The following is a 25,756-nucleotide window of genomic DNA, read 5'->3' as shown; positions in this document are numbered from 1 at the left end:
TAATTTGCTGTATTACGGTCCCGACACACTTCCATGTATGTAGTTTTCTCTGCATTTACTTCTAAACCCATGTCCCTACAAGCGTTTTATAAGATCTCTTTATTTTTTTCTATTGTTCTCCTATCATCCCCTATTAAATTTACGTCATCAGCATATGCTATAACTTGGTGAATACCGTTCAACTCTAGGCCGTGGTTGCTATCTTCCTTATAGCTTATTCCATAACAAAGTTAAATAATAATGGCGACAACGAATCTCCTTGTTTCAGGCATTTTTTAACGTTAAAGCTCGTAGAGAAAAATTTTCCTACCCGGACATAGGGTTTAGCTCGTGGACAAAAGTTTTCATACCGGGGCCTACCCGGACATAGCATAACATTTTGTTGGTTAATAGTTTACCGTTCCTTCCAAAGATACATCTAGCACTGCCATTCACTACAAGAAGATGATCAGGTATACCACGAAGTCAATGGTGATGTACAGGGTACAGGAAATAGAGATTAATCGAATCACTTTTAAAGAAATTGCAACGAAATTTCCTAAAGCATACTCTATGTATTTTGTTAGTTCCTGTTGTTGAAGTGAGTGTTGTGTCGTCAACAGTCGCACCCTATCAACGGTCCTTGGAAAGGTTGTTAGGAGGAATTAGGAATTTGAGCAGACTTAGATGTTGGGCAATAGGTAACAGACGGGGTTTGCACATCAAGAACATCTGTTTTGGGCACCGAGGTATGTCTAAGGCTGATAAGGGTTCCAAATTTCTTACCATAAACCTAAAACGATAATACGTAAATTCTATTTTTTTAAATGTTTTTTTCATGTGTCTGGAGTTATTTTAAAATCTATATCTACCATACACAAATATTTATTAAAGGTAAGTACTTATAGTGATGAAAGAACAAATATAACCGGATGTTAGTAAATTTCTAACATTCGCGAATTTTCATCAATCAGATTTCCAAAGACTTCGCATTGATCTGTTTAATTAGAACGAGAACTTAATAAATCTGAGTACATTGCGTACTATTGACTGACAAATTTATATTAACACGTTGACTGCCATGTAAATCACCGATTATTCACAACGGCTTTACTTCGTGGAGCCCTGCGCATCATATATGATTCACAGGCCCAGGCTCTGTATTGTTTGAAGCCATTTGAATCGTTGCTGATGTACAAGAGCCTTGGTTTAAATGGTGTAGTATATATTTTTACGGCCTTATAAAGATCCTTGGTATCCAGCTTCTAAAAGATTTTCTCGCATAATGTTTGAACATTTTGATATATATTTTTCTCCAATAAAAATTGCCCTATGGTTCATTTTATCCGATTTCCCTGTGGAGTCACCTTGTTAAATAGCTATACATAATGCTATTTCCTTAAGTATTCACTGTTCAGTTTACAGTTTCACTGTCATTCGAAAAGCTTCTGTATTTGAACAAAAGAAGATGGGAGAGAATTCTTAAGATTTAGTACGAAGTCCGAAATATAGCAAATACTGTTCATTTGCGATGGACGCTTGGACTTCTAGGTACGCTTATGGCCTCTGACACTTCTTTTTCAATGATACAATTTATTGCAAGATCTAACGCACTTTTCAGCGATGCTGTTTTCGTGACTACAAAAACCGAAATGCTACTCACTACTAGAATAGCTATACTTTCTACAGTCTTACTTTTCTCCTGACTTGTCGTATTGTATAATGCACACGTATAATAGTTTGATGTCTGTAGTAGTTCCAAAGTATTACGTACCACGGAAATGTACTCTGGTTTACCGAGATTATTTTGATGTATAGTAGAGTGGCGAAAACTCGGCCTAATATGAATCAAAGGGTGTCCTTGTTTATGAAAATGGCGGGTTATCTGGAATGGGGTTAAAAATGAATAACCATCCTCAGAAGATACAGTACTGTACTTGTATGTATTGCTTGCTTGATAATACAACAGACAATAAACTGCCCAATTACCCTTAAATAAAGGAAAAGTACATTCTTTATGAAGCCATAGAATCTTTATTATACATGGGAATTAAAATTAATGAATACACACTGTACATAATTTACCTAATAAGAGAGACCTCAGACAATTCTTTATGAAGGTATAAACGGGTCTGCGGACGGTGTTTTCGCCCTATCAGAGTGTGATCGAGTTATTCTCACCGCTGAATTAGCGAATACCGAGTTTTAGGGACTCTATTGTATTGGACAATACAATAAAAATTGTCCTTTTTTCATTTGGTAGAGGAAATATATTTTAATACGTATTTCCATCCATTATTTTGTTCTTTTAATTCAGCTAAAAACAGTCAATTATAGAAAGTTTTCAGTATAATATATATTTTTTAAGAAAGCCACTTACAATTAGCAATTTGTCTTGTATTCTTAGATTATTGGTATAACTTGTCTTGATCATTTGATTTGCAGTTAGAATTTCTAATTTACTTGAAGGAGTCATTTTGTGCAGAAGTAATAAATATGGGTTATACTTACTGGGGCGATCTGTTGGAACTTTAGGTTTACGAGTTGGCATCGTAAATTCTACAATAGCTACAGAAAGAAATAAAACTACAATTTGTATGGGTATAAATTAGCATCAGTAATTAGTATTTAGAATATAATAAGACAAATACATTAGTTAGGTCAATAAATTAAGTTTCCATGATACGAATTAACAGGTTGACATGTATGAGTTCAATGAAGAGGAGGGAACACAACATATAATATTACTCCCCGTAACATGCGGTTATGTTTAATGTTATTTACAAAGCAACAATGAATATTATTATTAAATGTGGCAGTTTCAGTAATAGTCCCATAATTTGTGTGTAAATTTTAATTTCATAGTACTCAGAACTCGTAAAATCTAGAACTGTGAAATTTGCAGGCTATTTACAGGAAGGTCAGGATATTTGTTTGATAGTAAAACGAGATTTCGAGTGTTATTTTTTGCGGAGTTACAGGGTCAAAGGTCAAAGTGTGATTTTTCCTTGTGGGATTTCAATGTTAAATAGTAGTCTCATAGCCATTTTTTCAATATGCAGCAAGCCAAAGCAGCAACGCCACTGGTACAATAAACGCAGAACGAATTTGACTTAACAACATCTGCTCCCGAATATGGACTTAACAATTTCTCTTCTGAAACTCAAACTCCATTCCCAATGACAGGTATATCATTTGAACGACTTAATATCGTCTGATTCATTTAATATTTTATACTGGTGTAGACCTGTATTGTAGGATATTTGTCGTGCAATAAGCTGTTCAAAAGGGAACTTTTTCCTCAAGGGTCACAGGTGACCTGCTAGAGGTGACCGGATCACGAATGCCCACATTTCTCGTTATCGCATTGTTTCCGATTAAAATTTATGTCGATATAACAATTTTTGCTACCAGAGGTGACATGTGTGACTACTATTTAACATTGAAATCCCATTAAAAAATCGCATTTTGACCTTTGACCCTGTAACTCCGCAAACAATAACATTCGTAATCTCGTTTTACTATCAAACAACTCTTCTGACCTTCCTGTAAATTGCATGCAAATTTCACAGTTCTAGCTTTTACGAGTTCTGAGTACTATGAAATTAAACTTTACGCAGGAACTATGAGACAGTCGGTATGTGTATGTGTTACAGTTTTAGCTATTTTACATAGTCTTCCTTAGACACATTATGAGAGAAATATTCAATTTTGATAGCTTATATACAGTCTGAACGCAAGACATGCCCTTTTCTCTTTACAAAACGTAAAATTTTAATTGGTTCTAAAAAGTAAAATTTTAATTAGATGTTGTCACTTTCTCTTCTTGTGCATCTGTTAATAACTTTCTACAGCTGTGATGAAACTTTTAAGAACTAAACTCTTAATTAGGTGTTTGTTACTTACACTTTTTGTTCACTATTCTGCACCTGCTTTTTTCTGTTGCACACCTGTCCTAATAGTTCGTGTTAATTCTTTTAATTCCTTCATTCTATTTTGTCAATCATCTTTTCCCATAACTCATGTATCAGGAGTCAATTAGACAATGTAAGAGCTGTTCCTTCATATATTTCTTAGTCCACTGGGCTTCTTTCTACTTCCTTATCACACTCCCTTTTCCCTTTCTAATCCTTTCCCTTGCATGACAGGTGTACAATGTTAATCAAGTGTGATAATGGAGAACAGCAGGAATACAATAGCGAAAAGAAAGTATAAGTGTAAAGTACTTAATTAAGAGCTTAGCTTTTAAAAGTTTCATAACAGGTGTAAAACAGGGGTTCAAGAAGAGAAAGTGTCAATATTTAATTAAAAATTTACTTTTTAGAACCAATTAAAACTTAACGTTTTGTTAAGAGAGAGTGGACGTGTCTTGCATTCAGATTGTATGTAGGCTATCAAAATTAGATATTTCTCTTATAATGTGTCTGTAGCCGAAACTGTAACACTCTTAAAATATATTTACTGCTTTAGTCAATTAGCAATTTTGAATTTTCCATAGCTAAAATTAATAATTTGTAATTGAGCAATATTTACATTTGCTAAAGAAGCATAAGGTTTAAAACTAACTAACTCTATGGCCTATGGAACCTGGAGGTTCAATGCCGCGTTCACAGAAGCTCTCCACTGACTTGTGTCCTTCGCTAACTGCATCTAGTTTCTATTTCGTATTCCAATCTCTGCGAGATCGATCTTAATATTGTCCTCCCATCTGCGACTAGGTCTGCCTAATGGTCGTTTTCCTATTGGTCTTTGAGTCAAGATTTTGAAAGCGTTTCTACTTTCTTCCATTCTTGCTACATGACCTGCCCACCTAAGCCTTCGAGACTTGACGAGCCTAACAATTTTGGGGAAACCATATAAATTATGTATTTCCCTTTATGAAGTTTCCGCCATTCCCCATTCCCGTTCCTCTTCGGTCCGAATATTCGTCTCGGGATCTTGTTCTCAAATACTTTCCGTCTATGTTCTTCCCTGAGAGCAAATGACCATGTTTCGCAACCATACAGAACAACAGGCATGATTATAGTTTTGTATATTTTAAGCTTCAAATTCTTCGACAGAATTCGCGACGACAAGAGATTTTGTGCTGAATAATAACACGAATTACCTGCTTTTAGTCGACATTTCATTTCTTCGTGAATATGATTTTCGTCTGTTAATATTCATTCTAGATATCTGAAACTATTCACTTTATCAAAATTATTATTTAATGTTTTAACGCATCCATAATTTGCTGTATTACGGTCCCGACGCACTTCCAGGTATTTAGTTGTCTCTGCATTTACTTCTAAACCCATATTCCTACAAGCGTTTTATAAGATCTCTTTATTTTTTTCTATTGTTCTCCTATCATCCCCTATTAAATTTACGTCATCAGCATATGCTATAACTTGGTGAATACCGTTCAACTCTAGGCCGTGGTTGCTATCTTCCTTATAGCTTATTCCATAACAAAGTTAAATAATAATGGCGACAACGAATCTCCTTGTTTCAGGCCATTTTTAACGTGAAAGCTCGTAGAGAAAAGTTTTCCTACCCGGACATAGGGTTTAGCTCGTGGACAAAAGTTTTCATACCGGGGCCTACCCGGACATAGCATAACATTTTGTTGGTTAATAGTTTACCGTTCCTTCCAAAGATACATCTAGCACTGCCATTCACTACAAGAAGATGATCAGGTATACCACGAAGTCAATGGTGATGTACAGGGTACAGGAAATAGAGATTAATCGAATCACTTTTAAAGAAATTGCAACGAAATTTCCTAAAGCATACTCTATGTATTTTGTTAGTTCCTGTTGTTGAAGTGAGTGTTGTGTCGTCAACAGTCGCACCCTATCAACGGTCTTTGGAAAGGTTGTTAGGAGGAATTAGGAATTTGAGCAGACTTTAATAAACTGTGCTTCTAAGCAATCTTGTTCAGTGGAAACTTAGATGTTGGGTAATAGGTAACAGACGCGGCTTGCACTTCAAGAACATCTGTTTTGGGCACCGAGGTATGTCTAAGGCTGATAAGGGTTCCAAATTTCTTACCATAAACCTAAAACGATAATACGTAAATTCTATTTTTTTTAAATGTTTTTTTCATGTGTCTGGAGGTATTTTAAAATCTATATCTACCATACACAAATATTTATTAAAGGTAAGTACTTATGAAAGAACAAATATAACCGGATGTTAGTAAATTTCTAACATTCGCGAATTTTCATCAATCAGATTTCCAAAGACTTCGCATTGACCTGTTTAATTAGAACGAGAACTTAATAAATCTGAGTACATTGCGTACTATTGACTGACAAATTTATATTAACACGTTGACCGCCATGTAAATCGCCGATTATTCGCAATGGATTTACTTCGTGGAGTCCTGTGCATCATATGTGTTTCACAGGCCCAGGCTCTGTATTGTTTGAAGCAGTGTGAATCATTGCTGATGGAGAAGAACACAGGTTTAAATGGTGTAATAAGTATTTTTACGGCCTTAGAAAGATCCTTGGTTTCCGGCTTCTAAAAGATTTTCCCACATATTGTTTGATCATTTTGATATATATTTTTCTCCAATAAAAATTGCCTTATGGTTCATTTTATCCGATTTCCCTGTGGAATCACCTTGTTAAATAGCTACACATAATGCTATTTCCCTAAGTATTCACTGTTCATTTTACAGTTTCACTGTCATTCGAAAAGCTTCTGTATTTGAACAAAAGAAGATGGGAGAGAATTCTTAAGATTTAGTACGAAGTCCAAAATATAGCAAGTACTGTTCATTTACGATTGACGCTTGGACTTCTAGGTACGTTTATGGCCTCTGACACTTCTTTTTCACTGATACAATTTATTGCAGGCTCGTAACGCACTTTTCAGCGATGTTGTTTTCGTGACTGCAAAACCGGGAATTCTTCTCACTAGTAGAATAGCTATACTTTCTACAGTCTTACTTTTCTCCTGACTTGTCGTGTTGTATAATGCACACGTTTAATAGTTTGATGTCTGTAGTAGTTCTAAAGTATTACGTACCACGAAAATAAACTCTGGTTTATCGAGATTATTTTGATGTATAGTAGAGTCGCGAAAACTCGGCCTAATGTGAATCAAAGGGTGGCCGAGTTTATGAAAATGGCGGGTTATCTGGAATGGGGTTAAAAATGAATAACCATCCTCAGAAGATACAGTACTGTACTTCTATGTATTGCTTGCTTGATAATACAACAGACAATGAACTGCCTAATTACCCTTAAATAAAGGAAAAGTACATACTTTATGAGGACATAGAATCTTTATTATACATGGTAATTAAAATTAATGAATACACACTATACGGAATTTACCTAATAAGAGAGACCTCAGACAATACTTTATGATGGCACAAACGGGTCTGCGGACGGTTTTTTCGTCCTGTCAGAGTGTGATTGATTTATTCTCACTGCTGAATTATCGAATACCGAGTTTTAGGGACACTATTGTATTGGACTATACAATAAAATTTGTCTTTTTAATTTGGTAGAGGATATATATTTTAATACGTATTTCCATCCATTATTTTGTTCTTTTAATTCAGCTGAGAACAGTCAATTATGGAAAGGTTTCGGTATAATATATTTTAAAGAAAGTCAATTAAAACTATCAATTTGTCTTGTATTTTTAGGTTATTGTTATAACTTGTTTTGATCATTTGTTTTGCAGGTAGAATTTCTAATTTACTTGAAGGAACAATTTTGTGCAGAAGTAATAAATATGGGTTATACTTACTGGGGCGATCTGTTGGAAATGGTTTATGAGGTGGCATCGTAAATTCTTCAGTAGCTATAGAAAGAAATAAAACTACAATTTGTATGGGTATAAATTAGCATGAGTAATTAGTAATTAGAATATAATAAGACAAATACATAAGTATAGTCAATAAATTAAGTAGGTGAGAACACAACATATAATATTACTCTCCGTAACATGCGGTTATGTTTAACGTTATTTACAAAACGACAATGATTATTATTATTAAATGTAACAGTTTGAAGTGAATTCACTAGTACATACATTGACATATCATTTTAGAAAGGTTAAATCTATTTGATCTTGAATTACCAGTAATCGAAGTCGTTTTTCAAGTAAAAATTAGATATTAGTATAAAATTACTACTTAGAGTATAACAAACGAATGGTATGTTAAGTTTGGTCGTGTCTGCACTACTAAGATATTTTATGTATACAAGAAACTAAATCGCAACCAAATATCAGACGATACAGCTTACTAAACAGTAATACTGTAATTAGATGGTTCTGGTGAACATAACTACTTTCGTGTCAGTGAATGTTGGTTTTCTAGACCAGAAAACCCTATATTTAAGTTGTGAAAGTTTTCGAGTTCCTGTACGATGCTGTAACAATACAAAATTCTATATTTCCTTGAAGATCAAAACAGGTCGCATATCCACCAGAGATGCTCGTGGATATTTTAAAAATAAAAATCAGATATCATCAATATGCGTCATTGTAAACGCCTACAATATCTTATTATGAAATATTGAACAAAATTTGTGCACTGCTTCTCAGCAGTTCATCTCCAAACAACTAAATTTGTTCCAAGATGATTGCCAATACATAAGATGAGAAGAAATGTAAAGGGAGATGTTTTCTGCTTTTTCTGTGACAGTGGCCGCAAAGGCAACGAATGTATTATACATTTTGAAAATCAAATTTCCATTATAAACATAACCTAAGCCACTAGTCTTTCTGAGTTGTTAATAGCAAGGACATTTTTTTTGCCAGATCAGTTGTTTCCGAAAATTAAATTTAGAACGTGCTTCTGAGTAACAAATATCAATACATCTACCAATATATAAAATTAAGAAGTGAAAACGCTTACAATTTTACACCAGTAGAATACCACTATAGACAAGGTAAAAATTAACTAACTATAGATCGGCGCGAGCTATTTTTAGTTACTTAGGAGCTCCTTATTAGTGATCTCTTTTAATGTTCAGAAAATATATAAATATTATACATCAAACAAACGAACAAGTCGTGTTCTCACGAAAATGAAAAAATCTTTATAAAAATTATCGTGGAGCACCCATTTTTTAAAAAAATAGTTTGTTTAAACCAGCTTCCACATCACTTCTTGACTTTAATTGTAAGGTAAAGGGATGATTTTTAATCATCAATGGAATATATAACATGTTTAACGAAATTGGGAAAATTTTAAATGCAACTAATGTTGATTGTAATTTTAAATTTGAGAGTGCATAATGTGCATAGTTCCGTCCGATTCAATGTTTTACTACAAACAATCCAGATGATTCCCAGACATAAAAGATAGCACATGCTACATATCATATAGTCACATGTCGAAAACTGGCGAAAGCACTTGGATATCTTCTAACTTGACGAGATATTCTGTATTTGCAAGGTGATTAGTCTACAAGAGTAGATGTGTACAGTACATGGAGAGCAGAATAGCACGATGTTCCTTTTCTGGGATGAATTTCATTTTTGTTTGCAGATTATGATGACCGTATCCGCACCTAATGGTGCTGTGACAAGCTGAATGACGCATTTATTGTCATTCGTTAAACCACTCCGTCAACTAGTGTTGGGTGCAATTAGATTCCTCATGTTAATAATGTTTTGGTGGGTTATTAATCAGTCAAAGATTATTGAATCTGCTTTTGTTCCTTTATTGGAATTCATGCTAAGAGTAATTTTCTAACAGAACAACAAGATAGTGAATGTGACACTGAATGACCTACAGTTCCTGGATGATCACAATGATCTTATGATTGAATGCGTAACGTCCAAAACTGTCCAAGAATTGAAACATCAGAAAATTCCCTTAAATACTGTTGATAATGTCTGAAAGCGTGTTACAGCGTCATAGCTTGTCTCGTTCTAGATGGACATCCTAGTTCTCGTTCTTTCTACGCCAATTCATGTCGTAACAATTCAAGAAGCTCATGGTTGACTCACATGTTATTTGCCTCTACTACGGTCTCGCGGTGATGTCATGCATCGTATAAAGGAGCATAGGATGGAATATGAATAACACAATAATTAGGATAACACTAATTTTAGCACGTGATTACACAGTACATTTCCGTAATAAAATGTTCAAACGTATATAACAAGAAAGAAATTGTATTTTAGTTGATGTTGCATTTGTTAAAACAATATGTGCTAGGGATACTGCAATGTGAATGAAGATAGCGATTCTTCTTCAGAAGCTTGAATAGAAACTTTACCATATTTTAGTTTCTAAAAACTACTCAAACCTCTGTTTCTTACTACCTCGAATTGTTTGCAAACAATGAATCAATTATAAGATCTCCCTGTTTGATATTGTTTGATATATTTTCTCGACTAAATACATTCTCAAGTGAATGCAACAAATATTTGAAAGAAAAGTAACGAATACGAGGCAGCTCATTGCAGTTCACAAAATTGCAATCTTATATAATTGCTGTAGTTTTCAGTGAGTCCAGCTGTAATGTTAATAAGTTTAAATTAATTTTGTACTCGATTACCAAATGCCAATCGAGCACTTATTTGGTGATATCCCACTGCTTCCGAGATACTTTTATCTCGCGGCTCTGATATCTGGTGGACTACCTAAGGACAGTGATTTTTGGATACCGTTAGGTAACAATTTAAGAATTGAACACATGAAATTAATTGAATTCTCGTAGACATTTTACATCGAGAAATGAACGCTTTATCTCGAAGATTTTGAGATATGCACATACATTTGGTAGGCATCTCCCTCATGCCATCTTCAAAACCTGAAGGCCGTCCTGTGAATAATTAACATATGTACAATTAATTGCATTCTTTAAACTATTTATTTCCATAAATACACATACTTCGGGGTTCACCATCTTCTTTTATTTTCAATATTAAATGTTTCATTTTTGGAACATTTTATACCAGTAGTATGTGAGTTTATAAGTGTCATGTGATTATGTGCGGATAGTGAAATTTCTCCTATCGTGTTCAATTGTGTATTACCCTTGGTGCACAACTGTGCAAGGAACCAATAATAAAAATGTAGTACATAGTGCTATTATGAGGGCTGAAAATTTAATCGTAGGAGTACTGCTACATAAATATCACAAGGTGGAAACAATGGTTATTACTTTTACCACTACTCAGTTTGATACTGAGTATTCTTTTTTCTCAGTAAGTAGGGTATCTTTACTAACAAATAATGGAGAAAAATAGTCTATGTGAGTTGGTGGTCTAAAATTTCTACTCATTCGAGGGAACCGGCAAGAGCTTTATCAACCACTATACTCACCGATATCAAACTCTTGTAACAGTAATTTCATTCCCAAGATGAAGAAACCAATTTATACCAATCTTAATTCCAAATTAGTGGTTTCTCAGTATTCCAGAGATTCTCCAAGCCATAGCTCACTCAATTGGAACCATCAACATAACAGGCACTGCTTCAGATATACTACGATTTTTTTACATTTTTGGTTACAATTTGCTCTCAAACTCGAGACAAAATATAAGAACAGGAGAAGTTTCATAGACATATCTTTTTGTATTAATGTAAATAAATAACTGGTACTATTAAAGTTCCAACCCACGTATAGCTATTTGTTGAGTGTGTGGTATCAAATTTGCATGTTATTACTTTTGTGCACATATAAACATTTTGTGTCAGGTGTTTCCCAAAGTTGTTACCTACATCAGTGGTCCTCAACCCATTTGTCGCGGAGTCTCATTTAAGTTTGTCCCATATTATAGAATTTAAAAATTATGACATATTTAATAATTAGTTAAAAACAATTGAAGCAGAATATACACTCCTGTCCAAAATTTGTGTCGCATGACTTTAGAAATTATATAAATAGAAATAATTTTTTTTCTTATGGAAGAAAACTTTATTTGTCTTCTTGGAAACGTGCAGAAGAAGAAAACACATATTTGCGAAAAGATATTTAACAAACAATTAAGAAATAACAACTTTTGGAAATTTTCATTGCCAAATGTTACGTTAATTTTCGTAAACGTAGCAAACGTGCAGCGAAATTTACATAGAGAAAATACTATATTAAAATACAACGTAAATCTTTCACAATGTTAGTTACTATACGTATAACACAACGCTAATAATCATAGATAAGAAAATATATTAAATTTACTCTCATAAAGAAGAGAGTTATTTTTATTTATGTAATTTCTAAGGACATGCGACACAAATTTTCGAGATGAGTTTACCCCTCAACGCCTGCAACAATACTCAATACTATATAGTCACTACTTCGTACAAACTAATAATCTTTGTTATAATTTACTTATTATTAACAAGCAATCAAGTAAGTTCGATGTAACAGGTGTTCAGTAAATTCACTACGAGACATAATAGGTTGGGCACCACTGACCTGCACTATGATTTAATTTGATTCCTCATATGTAGAAGCGTGTATTGTTCTGTGGCCTTAGTTGCATTAGTTTGCCTACCAATTTTGCGCCATTGAATATGATGATCTTTCTTTTAATCTGTGCTTTTCAAATCAGAAGTCAGCTTTGCAAGTGATAATCAGGTATACACAATAAGATTTTATCAGTAAAATTTAAATTACTAGAAATATTTCCGCTACATTGCTGGTTAAATAAAATACTAACATAATACAAAGAATACGACGAAGATTTAATGGTTATTATTGCTATTCAACTTATTTCATTATTAGTTTAAAACAAACAGTATTGTTCTTGATAAGTTGATGTTTAATATATGAAATACTTGAATTACCGACGTTAAAGTTAACAGCTAGGTCGTATTATTTTTTTTATTGATAAATCTTACCGTGTACACAAAGAATATTAAAGCAAATAATACTCAGATAAACCTGATTCATCATCGTCAGATCCCATTTCTGATGGTTTGTTTTCCTCTGAGGATGATGTTTCCAGTGATATTCCTTCATCTGAAATCACATCGAGAGTTAAACTAATGTTTAGCAACACATGACTTGGTGCAAACGCATGTCGTAATATCAACATTTTGTTTAGTTATACGCCGCCATCATACGCAGACGCTCATACAAAAATTGAAACAATAAAATATGATATATTTTCGCTGCTTGTTGTATAAATATAGTTATAAATGTGAAATGAACATAGGCGTATTATTTGTTGGTTTTATTCATATATTTATACTTGAAAAACTGTTTCCCTTCAGTCAAAGGAGTACGTTCAGTTCAGTTTCTTTTTATGTTTTTTATATAGTTTTTCTTGGGCTGATTGTTTACTTTGAAACATTATAATATTCATTGTTTGTTAAGCAATGTTATTTTTTTAAAATTTAACTTTTATTTTATAGTTAGAAACTTGTCCATCGTGTTGGAATATACATATTCCAACACGAATGTATATATATCAATGGCTGAAAATCATTATGATATAAGAAACAAAATTATAATCAAAATTGACATCAATTTATAATTTACAACTAAACACAAGGTAGTTCATGAAACAAAGATACCTAAGAAAGTTATTGTTATTTGCCAGAGATAAGCTGGTTTGTAGTTCTACTTTTATTAGAAACTTATAAGATTAACCTACTTAAAACTTAATTTTCTTGGAAACAGTGTTAAAACTTTTTAGAATGTGTTTGACTTCTCTGTAGTTTCATTTGTTTGTTATACGGTATGTCTTTATGTATAAATTTCTCTTCCCTGATTGAAACTTTTATCTAAATATTTTGCTTAGTGCCTTTGTTAGGATTACTGTTTGATTTGGTAAATTGTCTTGTTTCTTAGATAGCTATTATATGGTTTTTATTGGTTCACAAGGGTTTCTGTTTCTTAGTAAAAATATAGTCTTCATACACTGGCAAAATCACATTGTTACTCGTACATATTAAAACAACGTAAATCAACTTTTATTTTAAGAAATAGCATCTAGAAAAACGATGTAATAGTAGCTGTCTTTGATGATCATTTCTTAGTTAGGAAGAACCTTTTAAAATTTGAGTAACTATGAGCGGGTAACGTTGAGAATAAAATTGAACATAATTTTTCTTACAATTCGTTTGAACAAAGACGCAAATTTGAGTTTTCTTGACTACTAAGAAACAATTTTAGAATTGCAAAGCCATTTGTGTCTACGAAGGAGCCCGCAAAATGCTTGTTCAATACGTTAATGTTTTGTTTGCTTAATTGCAATGCTCTGGAAAGTTATACTTGAAAATATTTCTGACATTATTTAGTTAAGATTGACCCCATACGCGGATGAAAAGAAGATACTCAAAAAGAAGTGAGAATACAATATCCAGACACATCAACTATTTATTGATTTTAGAAAGGCTTACGACTCGGTTAGAAAAGAAGCATTGTACAACATTCTTACAGAATTTGGAATACCGTAAAAGCTAATTAGATTAATTAAGATATGTTTAAATGAATACCAAAGCAAAGTCCGGATAGGAAAATTTTTGTCCACTAGCTTTCAGGTCGAAAATGGCCTGAAACAAGGAGATGCGTTGTCGCCATTATTATTCAACTTTATTCTGGAATACGCTATAAGGAAAATCAAAGATAGCAACCAGGTCCTAGAGTTGAACGGTATTCACCAGGTTATGGCATATGCTGATGATGTAAATTTAATAGGGGATGATAGGAGAACAATAGAAGGAAATACAGAAATCTTATAAAACGCTTGCAGGTTCATGGGTTTAGAAGTAAATGCATAGAAAACTAAATATATGGAAGTTCGTCGGGAACATAATACGGCAAATCATGAATGCGTTAAAATATCGAATAATACTTTAGATAAAGTGATACTTTCAAATATATTTAGGATTAATATTAACAGACGAAAACCATATTCATACAGAAATTAAATGTCGACTAAAAGCAGGGAATTCGTGTTATTATTCAGTTCAAAATATCTTGTCGTCGGGAATTCTGTCATGGAATTTGAAGCTTAAAATATATAAAACGATAACCATGCCTGTTGTTCTGTATGGTTGCTAAACATAGTTGCTTATTTGGAAGGAAGAACATATATTGAAAGTATTTGAGAACGAGATCCTGAGACGAATATTCGGAACGAAGAGAATCGGGTATGGGGAACGGCGGAAACTTTCTAAGGAGTGACTACATAATTTATACGGGTTACTCAACATTGTTAGGGTCATCAAGTCTAGGTGACTCAGATGGGCAGGTCATGTAGCCAAGATGAAAGAAAGTAGGAACACTTTAAAAATGTTAAGTGGAAGACCAACCGGAAAAGGACCATTAGGAAGATCTAGTCGCAGATGAGATGACAATATTAAGATGGATCTCGCAGAAATAGGAATACAAAATAGAAACTGGATCAAATTTGCTAACGATAGAAGTCAGTGGAGAGCTTCTGTGAACTCGGCATTGAACCTCCTTGCTCCATAGTTTATACGGTTTGTTAGTTAGTACTGTGTGATTCTTTCCTTTCTATTTACATCTGCCTACATTTGTTATCTATACTTGATGATCCTATTGATTTTGTATATCTATGATGTATTCGTAGGTAATCTAATAATTTCTTGAAAATCCACTATGATCTAAATGAAATTTCATTTAACTTTAAAACTTCAATATGGTCAATGTCTAAATAATCTAAATTTTTGTACTGGTTTGTGTAATAATTATCTTTAACCATTGCTTTCTCTTCTCCGATTGCTTGAAAAGATTGAACATCTAAATTAACATATAGTTTATTCAGGCCCGCAACTAGGGTTTTTGTCACCCGGGGCAAACACAGAATTCGGCGCCCCCCCCCCCAGGTTTAGTCGAAAAGTATCACTTACTTATGGATTGCAACTGTAAATAACATTCTTAATGAAACCAGTTATATCGATTTTTAAGTACTTTAATCAAACTTACTTTAACCACAAGAATATATTACATTCGTTATGTGCTCACAAGTTTTAAGAATAATTTTGTACATACATTTTGTTTTAACCCATTAGCGCCGTGCGTGATCATATGATCACAGCAGTTAGTATTTATGAAAATATGCCTTATATAACATACTTTCATGGTTTCTTTACGCTTTGTGTGTTGACTACTAGGAGAAGGTTATGTTAACGATATTCGGACAAAATAAATTCCACATTGCGGCGTGAATGTATCCTAGAGGTACAGATATCCGCAACGCGCCAGAAATACAAGAAAAATGGCATCGTCCTCGCAGTAAGTATTAAAAAACAATCTTATGTCTTATTTTTTCAAATTATTTTCTGCTGGCTCATGTTTTAGAGATGTCAAAAGTTGTTACAGATTACATTTCACTCATCTGAAAATATATGGGTCATGGTTATTGACGTTTTCCATCAGTGTGATCATATGAACACGCAAGGCGTTTAAGTAGCTTCTTCTCTCTTACATACGTACGTATAGGTGTCAATAATACAGTAAAATTTTGCAGATATATCAATTTAGAATAGTGTGTACATGCTTTCAGTTGACTTACTCTATTCTTTTATTATTATTATTATTATTATTATTATTATTATTATTATTATTATTATTATTATTATTATTATTATTATTATTTGAAATGACTTTTGCAACTCTTGTTACTGGTAATTGTATGGTTTTTCCCTTTAGATACAGAGGTCTTTCACTTCAACAAATTCTTGATATTTTAGAATCGGATGACGTGCATGACATGCAAGACATGCTGAACCTCCGAGACCTAACGTCATTTCGGATCAAGAATCGGTTAAAGGGGATGGAAATGGACAACCTTACAGGGTGCCAACTTACCAGTCATGCTGAAGTTGTTTTTACAAATAATACTCGACTTGGTGAAGATGATGTGACAGCTCTGTCGTTACAACTGCGTTACGTGTAACGGGGTTCAGCCTGTTTTTAATGTCGAACAAAATTTCCAAAATGAAAACAGAAAGTACTCGTTCGTATGAATGCGGAGAATATTAGCAAGCACATGAAACTTACTGATTAAATGGACCAGAATATCTCATATTATAGAATTAGAATCAAGTCCAAAAAGAGGTGGTGGGCGCCTCTCTCTTGGATGATTGATGTATCGCACGAATCGCATGGCTAATATTGAGAAAAACCAAAATACGTATCTTACAGTAGAATTTGCAAGACATATTGTACAAACTTATTTACAAAATTATAAAGCCATTTTATTAGATGCAGGGCTTCCAGCCATTTCTAAGTCCAACAGTCAACAACACCATGTAAGGGATGACGTTTGTCTTTATGAGAGAAACCACTTAGTGGTTCGGTCTAAGCGTAAACGTTGTGCAACTACACTGAGTTCAAACACAGTACCTACGAAATGTTTCAAATGTAGCATGGGTTTGTGCGCCTACCAACTTTTTTTTTTCAATTTCCATAAAGTCCCATAGATATTGGGCTCCATAACCTGACAATTCCATAGTCCAAATACTGTGTTTATTTTTGTCTTCTAAAGTGTAACAATTTCTAAGACAATAAATGTCTCTTTTCTTTTCCATATGTGTTAATAATTTAACAGGGCATCCACTTAATCATGATATACGAAAGTACTTAAACGCCTAGCGTGTTCATATGATCACGAGGCACCCCAACAAAACCGCTTACGTCACGAACTCAAAATTTCTCGTGAATGGTCTTTACACCTAAATAACTCAAAATTACAAATTTCACAGAAAATAAAAACAAAAAATAATTTCGGCTTTAATGGGTTTTAATGTTGTAAGAAGAAATAAAAACAAAATGAACTAGAAAATATCTGCCACATTATACAGTTATTAATTGAAATAACACATTTAGTTTTAATAACCCGAAGAATAATTATGAACATACGCTTTCATATTAAAATAAGAAACTAATACAAAATAAACTAGAAAATTTCTAGTACATCATAAAGTTATAATTGAAATAACATTTAGTTCTAATAAACCCAAAAATAATTTTGTACATAAGCTTTCATTTAAAAATATAAAAACAATACAAAATAAACTTGAAAATATCTGGTATATTATAAATAGAGCAACCCCAAAGCATAAAAAGCATAATAGCAATTTAGACATATGGTTGGTACCTTGAACATGGGTGTGGTTGTCTAAGGGTCCAGAAGAAACTAATTTTAAAGAATAATAAAGCATAATTTTAGAAAATAAAGCATAATTTAAAATATATAGCATAATTCTTGGAAATTCTATTTAACTGCAAGTTTAACATATACTATATTAATATTTTTTAAAAAATATTTACAATGCAAAATCATTGAGAACATAACAATGCAACAATGAAAACCTTATTTTCATTTCTGTAAATTTTTCGGTGTAATCCTTTGATGTGGAGAAAAGAAGAAAACTTTCCATCAACAATGAAGCACAAAAGAACTCCACACTATATTGTTATGTGTACCTCTCGAACTTGAGCACTTTCTGTACTTTTTGTGCACCTTTCTGTATACTTTCTCTTTCTGTATATATGCACCTCTAAGGTGCACACAAGTGATAGAAAAAACTGATTCGATCAAAGCATATCTCTTTACAGTGCATTAACTAGAAAGTTCATTAAATATGAAAGAAATTGCTTCATAAAATATTAATAAATAGATCAAGATATTTAGATTATTTAATGTATAGTAAATATTATACATTATACACGATTAATGTAAAACAATGATTGAAATTAACAATAAAGCATAATAAAGCATAAGTTGGACTGATAGATAACAATTCAAAATGCCTCGAAAAGCTCTCAAGCAAAACTAATAGATAAAACTTCATACAGCCTTCACTCGCAAAATCCCTTGGTAGGCGTACAAGAAACAATTAAATACACCGAGGCGTGTAACTTATCTTTTCCGCCACAAAACTGCCCTCTAGCTTAAAAACATTACAGCAATTGCGTAACATTACAGGGGCGCGTCTGAGCTAAACTCTTTAACCACCAGCAAGCAACAAAAATCGGTAACTCTTCGCCCCCGCCCCGATTGATAACAGCGTTTTAAACTTCAGAGCTGTTCTCAATGGAATTATAGAGCTTCTTCGTGGCTAAGCGGTTAGCGTACGCGCCTTTGGCGTGGGAGACCCGGGTTCGATTTCTGGCGGGAGCTCATGTGGTTCGGATTCCACGTTAATCAGTAGGTCCACGTCTCATATAGCCTTGCTGCTGAAAGGGACGTTAAACTTAAAATCAACTCAACTCAATGGAATTATACAGACAAACAGCTCCTTGTGGTAGGAAAAGGAAAGGGGGGCGGATTCTCTGTGGTCGCCCAAGGGAACAAATAAATGCAATATTAGCTTTTAATGTATGACATTACACCTATTTAGATGAGACTCTCTCTCTCTCTCTCTCTAAAAGAGGTCCCATGGAAAAGGCCAAGTAAACTTTTGATTTCTTTTAACCTCTACAATAAGTTTCTCAAGGGAAAGGGTGCGATTTTTAAAACAATTGATATACTATCTTCTTTCTGGCGCCCCCTCCAACCACGCGCCCGGGGCACGTGCCCCCTCTGCCCCCCCTTAGTTGCGGCCCTGAGTTTATTACAGAGAAGAATTGAATTCTAAAATAGATTTACCCAGGTGTGTAAATTATTCCTTTGCATCCTTTTGTAAATTATATTAATTTAGTTAAATTTTGTTCGGTGATATAATCAAAATAAATCAAAATAAAACCCAGGGATTGTGAAAATGAAGAATTTTAAACTATTACCAACCTAACTGTAAATAGTGATGTGATACGCGTATTGACATCCTAATAGTTCCGTATGTTGTGTACTGCTGACGTAGTCCAAAACTGAAATAATTCTGGAAATACTTTAAAAGTGCACGAATAACACTTACGATATACCTTTTATTGCTTCAACTTTTAGACAACAAAATTTGAATTCGTATATTCAATGTATAACTCGAGCCAATTTCATTTCGTGCATGCCGTTTCGTTTTACGACCGTACAGTTCATAACTAATGGAATATTAAATAAACCGCACTAGAGAATTGCAATGAATATTAACGCTGGAATGCAAACCAGATTTCTGTACATTTTAATTCACAGATGGGGTGCTGGAGAGTCCTAACTACTTACTTCATATTCGCTATATTTAATTGACGTATTTCATTAAATTTATCACAAATGTCCATATTTGAATATTAATATCATGTTTGGAAATGACTATGATTGTTAATTAAAACACAATTGTTGCTAACATTACTTAATTAGTCTAATAGTTTAGAAAGAAATATAAATGTCGAATATTGAACTTATTCTGAATTGAATTTCGTCGGACGGAATATTGGTGTTACCAATAATTCCATTTACACCTTTAAAACTGCCACAACTACTTTAACAACAATTTTAGGTGACATCTTCAAAATTATTAAGAATTCTTTCTAAGTGGTCTGCATTGGGACCAGTGGCGGCGTTAGGGCGGGGCGAGCGGTGCCCCTGCCCCGGGCCCGCTTTGTGGGGGGCCCCGACGGTAGGTAAAAAATAATTACTAAGAAACCTTATTAGCATGAGCCGTACAAGGGCCGTCAAGGTTTATAATCCACACCTTCCCTAAATGTAAACGCAATTAATTGTCAATCAATATTACACCAAATAACGGATGAAACAACAGAAATATCTGTCTAATAAAGCTAATCAGTGCTGGATTTCCGTATAAGCTAAACAAACTATAAGCTTCGGGCCTCACTCTCTTTGGCACACGAAAGAAATTTAAAGAAAAAACTGAATGTAGATTAAAAATAAATAAACTAAAAGTTTCATTATCTTGGAGGCTCCCAAGGAAATTTAAAGGAAAATGCTCTGAATATAGGTGAAAAATAAAGCAAATGTTTCATACTCTTGGGGGGCCCCCAAAGAATTTGAAAGGAAAAGGCTAAATGCAGGCGAAAAAAATAAAACAGATGTTTCACTTTCTTGGGGCCCCCAAGAAAATTTTTTCAAAATTGAAGGTAGCTTATACGGAAACATAAATAAAATAAAAGTTTTACTCTCTTGGAACCCCAAAGAAATTTAAAGAAAAAATGTATGTGGATTAAAATATGAATAAAATAAATGTTTCACTCTGTTCAATAACCTCAGAGAAATTTAAAGGAAAAACTGAGTGTAGATTAAAATATAATGAAAGTCAAAGTATATTGTGTTGTTTACATTCTAAGGTCTTATGATGCAAGTAATGGGGCCCCGTCTGCTAGCCTGCTTCCTAAACTATCACTGTTTATTTATTTATTTATTTATTTATTTATTTATTTATTTATTTATTCATATATCAGCTCATGAGAAGGGTAGAAAGAAGGGATCAACGTATATAATGCTTTATTAGGTTACTAGCATTCTGTTCCTAATTAAAAGCTCTTGGTGCAGACGCTATAGTCACTGATTCACTTGTTTTCCTTCTGTCTTTTTTCTTTTGTCCTTTACAAGTCGAATTTTTAGCGAGCGAAACCCTTTTGCTTAGCTGGTTTCCCCATTTCTGCTCTTGTTTTTTGGCGTATGAATTTACATTTCAGTCCACAAAATTAAAGTGAATAAAATGTTCAATAAGAAAACAAGTGTTCAAATAATTAAAATACTTCAGCATTATATTTAATTCAACTCCTGATTGCTGTCATATGGAATCCTTGTCAGAAATCATTCGATTTGTTGACATACAACGTGATTCTGTTCAAGTTCGGTAAGTTTATTGATTTTATCTCTGTCGAAGGAAAGACTGCTGAGATTATTTCTGCTGAAATACTGAAGAAACTTCAGTGTGATAAGCTTGGTATTAAGATTCCAGAGGCCAGTCTTGTGATAAGCAGGCTACAATGGCAGAGCAATATTCTGGAGTTCAAACTTTGATACAGAATATAAGTCCTTTGGCCATTTTCGTTCCTTGTAACAATAATTCATTGAACCTTGTGGCTTACATGCTGCGCACGTTAACGTTCTGGCGGTGACTTTGTTGGGAGCAATGAAACGTTTGTTGGTATTCTTCTCTAGATTTACTCACCAATGGAATGTGCTGCAAAATCACGTAAAGATTGGTCTGAAACGTGAAAATGACACTAGATGGAGTTCAAAAGCAGAAGCTTTAAAGGCACTAGTCAATTGGATGTAGTAATTGATGTATTAGAAGATCTGCGTGACACTTCGATTGAAACACTTGATACTAGGAGAGATGTTGGTCTTCTTCTTGCAAGCATCCAGTCATTTAACTTCATCGCTTTAGTATATTTCTCGTCTGCAAATCTCTCTATATTGATCGGATTCAAAAATACCTTCAATCTCAGGATATGAGTTTCAATCAAACTCTTATTCAGTTACAGAGCCTGGTTAACACCTTTAATATCTGGAGACTTGAGTTAGGCAAGGAAATCATATCCACAGCTAAAAGAAGTTGCAGGACATGGAACATAACTGTGGGTACACACAGTAGAAGGAGATGCATGCCTGGAGAATCAAAGAATGAAATATGACTACACAGGCCGAAGTGTGAGAGCATGGAAAGGCTAAAAGCATGTTGATGTGATTTGGCTTTGTTCTACCCGAATGATCTGGATGGCTTATTATTATTTCAGGATTGTAAGGATTTAATCCGTTCACTAAGGTGTGCTCAGAAAGCTAAAGAAGAACTTGACTTTTCACCACAAGGTATCTTGAAATATGTATCTTCAATGGGGCTTGAAATTTACTAAAGTTTGGCAACCGCTCTTCAGATTTTGATAACACTCCCCGTTTCTGTCGCATCATGTGAAAGGTTTTTCACCAAAATGAAATTGATAAAATCACACTTGCGTTCCACAATGAGTCAGGAAAGATTCACGAATCTAGCCAATCTTTCTATCGAAAATGGAGTAGCATCCACTGGATTATGGTAATATAGTTGAGACTTTCGCTGCTACCAAAGCAAGGAAGATATCATTCTGAATGTTGGTGGAACATAGGCTAATATGGTAGTGGAACTACTGTCGAAAGTAGTTTCAAGTAAAGGCAATAAAAATACAAAAGTACCAAAAGAAAATGAAATCTTTGTCTTACGTCCCACGGTTATGCCGGTTAGCTAAAGGGGATGATGAGAAATGAATGAAAATGTGAAATGAAGAAAGTGGGAGGAAACGGGAGAACCCCGAGAAATCCCACGATCACGATGTTTGTCCACCACAAAGTCCGGGACCCCAAACACCGGAGATGACGCTCCACCACTGAGCCACCGTGCCCCCAAAAGTACCAAAAGAGTAATAAAAAACTGTCCAGATTGTCAATTGACTGGTGTTAGGTGGTAATGAAAAGTAGGATGGTATAACCCGTAGTAGAATTCGGTGCTCACATATTTAATCTATAGTATCACAAATTATTCAATATATTCAGGATTTTTTTTGTTGTAATATATTCTAATACTATGTTAATAAGTGGTAATGGAAATAGTCATAAGTGACAGATTATAAACCTGACTGAATTATTAAATACAAAATAATATAATCATAAAACAAGTGCGAAATCTGGAAACAATAGTAAAAAAATACAAGAAGGAGAGAAATATTCTAGTGCTTAACTATTCATTGATATTTCGGCAAAAGCAGCGGGACTGAATAGATCGTACATTATCACTGGAGAGAAACTGAATGTTAAAGTGAATGGGGCTAATTGTAGGAAGAAAAATCTAATCAAATAAAACCCATCTAACGTAAATTCAGACAGGAGAGAAACCATGAATAAACATAACCATATGAGAAATTGCGCAGGAGAAACACCAAAGACGAGAACCGAACAAAAATATCCTAGAAAACATAGAGCTTACACTTAAAAATCACATCGGTTATATTATTATTTGCAATTTTTGCAATATCAGCTCATTGCTACGTTTTGTACGTAAATTTGTCTCTAACTGTATTATTAGGAGCATTACTTCCACTATTCCACCTAATTCCAGTACGCGTTGATACTACGATAGTATATTTGGTCTAGGAATTAATTCGTGCGGGTGGACAAGAGATGGCGCAACGAAAGGAGCGTCCCACAGTTCCGTGTATCCACACATGTGTTGCAAACCCCTGTCATCGCGTATCGTTCGTAGTATAGTGCAGTGGATTAAAGCGTCAACAACACCAGTTTGTAGTTAAGTGAACATGGCGCAATTTGTGCCTGATAAAGTGTTTTTGCGGGGTGTCCTGCTGCATTACTTTAACATGCAGAAAAGTGCGACTGAAAGTCATCGTATTTTGGTGGAAGTGTATGGTGACCATGCTTTAGCTGAGCGAACGTGTCAGAAGTGGTTTGCACGGTTTAGAAGTGGTGATTTCGGCTTGGCAGACCAAGAGCGAGCTGGACAGCCAAAAAAATTTCAAGACGAAGAATTGACAGCATTGATCGAGCAGGATTCGTGTCAAACGCAGGAACAACTTGCAGCAGCATTAGGCGTTGATCAAACAACAGTCTCCAAACGCTTGAAAGCCATGGGAATGATTCAAAAGATGTCACATTGGGTTCCACACGAATTGAAAGACAGAGACGTTGAAAGACGAAAAACCATTTGCGAATTGCTGCTTCAACGACAGAGCAGAAAGGGGTTTCTGCATCGAATTATTACGGGTGATGAGAAGTGGATCCATTACGAGAACCCTAAACGAAAAAAGGCCTGGGTGAAACCAGGTGAACCAGGTCCATCACAACCAAAACGAGATATTCACTGTGCAAAGGTTATGCTGTGCATAAGGTGGGATATGAAAGGTGTGGTGTACTATGAGCTGCTGCAACCGGGTGAAACTATGAATGGAGAACGTTATCGACGACAATTAATGCGTTTGAAGCAAGCTCTGGCCAGAACACGACCAGAATGGGAGAACAGACATGATAAACTTATTGTTCAACATGATAACGCTCGCCCACATGTCGCAAAACCGGTCAAAACCTATTTAGAAAATGTCGGATGGGAAGTTTTACCCCACCCGCCGTATTCACCAGACGTTGCTTCTTCGGACTACTACTTGTTCGATTGCATGAACAACGATTTGATTGGACAGCGGTTTACTTCTTCAGAAGATATCGAAACATGGGTCTCTGACTGGATCGCTTCCAAGGATGAGGACTTCTTTCGCCACGGAATCCGTACATTGCCTGACAGATGGGCGAAAGTGGTGGCTAGCGATGGACAATATTTTTCTTAAGGTATTTATGTATTTTGTGTTTGTACTACAGCTTCAATGTGTGCGTACCAACCGCACGAATTAATTCCTAGACCAAATAGGTGTAGGATAAATTCTGGATTCTTGCTTGTTACGTTTTGTTTGTTCTTAAGATTGTTATTTCTGTTGTGGGTTGTAGTTTTCGTTCCACTTGTATAACTAATCCTTTTTCTATCGTGTCATTTGTTTAAAAATGAATAAAAAAGAAAAGAATATGAAATGATAATCGTGGTCGTTTCATTTGTAGATACCAGCCTGAAGGTGGTTCTAAGCATTTAAAAAATAGACAGGGATGCTGAATGTCAGCCCTATTTGTTTAATATATCCCAGATTTTAATGATCTAAACACACACACCAACGGGAAATGGGGAGGAGAAAACAGAAAGAATGATTATGTAAATGAATGTCAAAAATGGAAGTGTATAAATCACGATTGTTTGAAAAGGGGCCCCAACCTACTTCACTGGCCCCGGGCCCCAGTTTGCCTTACGCCGTCACTGATTGGGACAACCCAAGGTTAACAAAAGTTCAGTAGATTGTGATATCAACTAAAAATACAGCAGAAGAACATAACTCTAAATCTTGTAGTGCTCCACCTGTATGTAAACAAAGAATTGATGGAATGTGTTTATTCAAGGATTAATTAGTGA

The 25,756-nt window shown here is 34.4% G+C and overlaps 1 protein-coding gene across 1 annotated transcript in view; it reads right to left on the bottom strand.

Annotated features, from left to right (window-relative positions):
* LOC145692080 (uncharacterized) overlaps nt 1–25,756 on the bottom strand; it is a 165,067-nt gene that overhangs the window by 46,324 nt on the left and 92,987 nt on the right. Inside the window, exons 8-9 of the mRNA XM_081767372.1 lie at nt 7,729–7,782; nt 2,491–2,547 (exon numbers count right to left, since the gene is read on the bottom strand). Coding sequence (XP_081623498.1) covers nt 2,491–2,547; nt 7,729–7,782 — 111 coding nt within the window. The remainder of the gene's footprint in view (nt 1–2,490; nt 2,548–7,728; nt 7,783–25,756) is intronic.

Source organism: Thermobia domestica, chromosome 8 (assembly GCF_964235325.1).
Source record: "Thermobia domestica chromosome 8, izTheDome1.hap1.1, whole genome shotgun sequence".
Classification (NCBI taxonomy): Eukaryota; Metazoa; Arthropoda; class Insecta; order Zygentoma; family Lepismatidae; genus Thermobia; species Thermobia domestica.
This window is presented reverse-complemented; position numbering and strand designations above follow the sequence as displayed.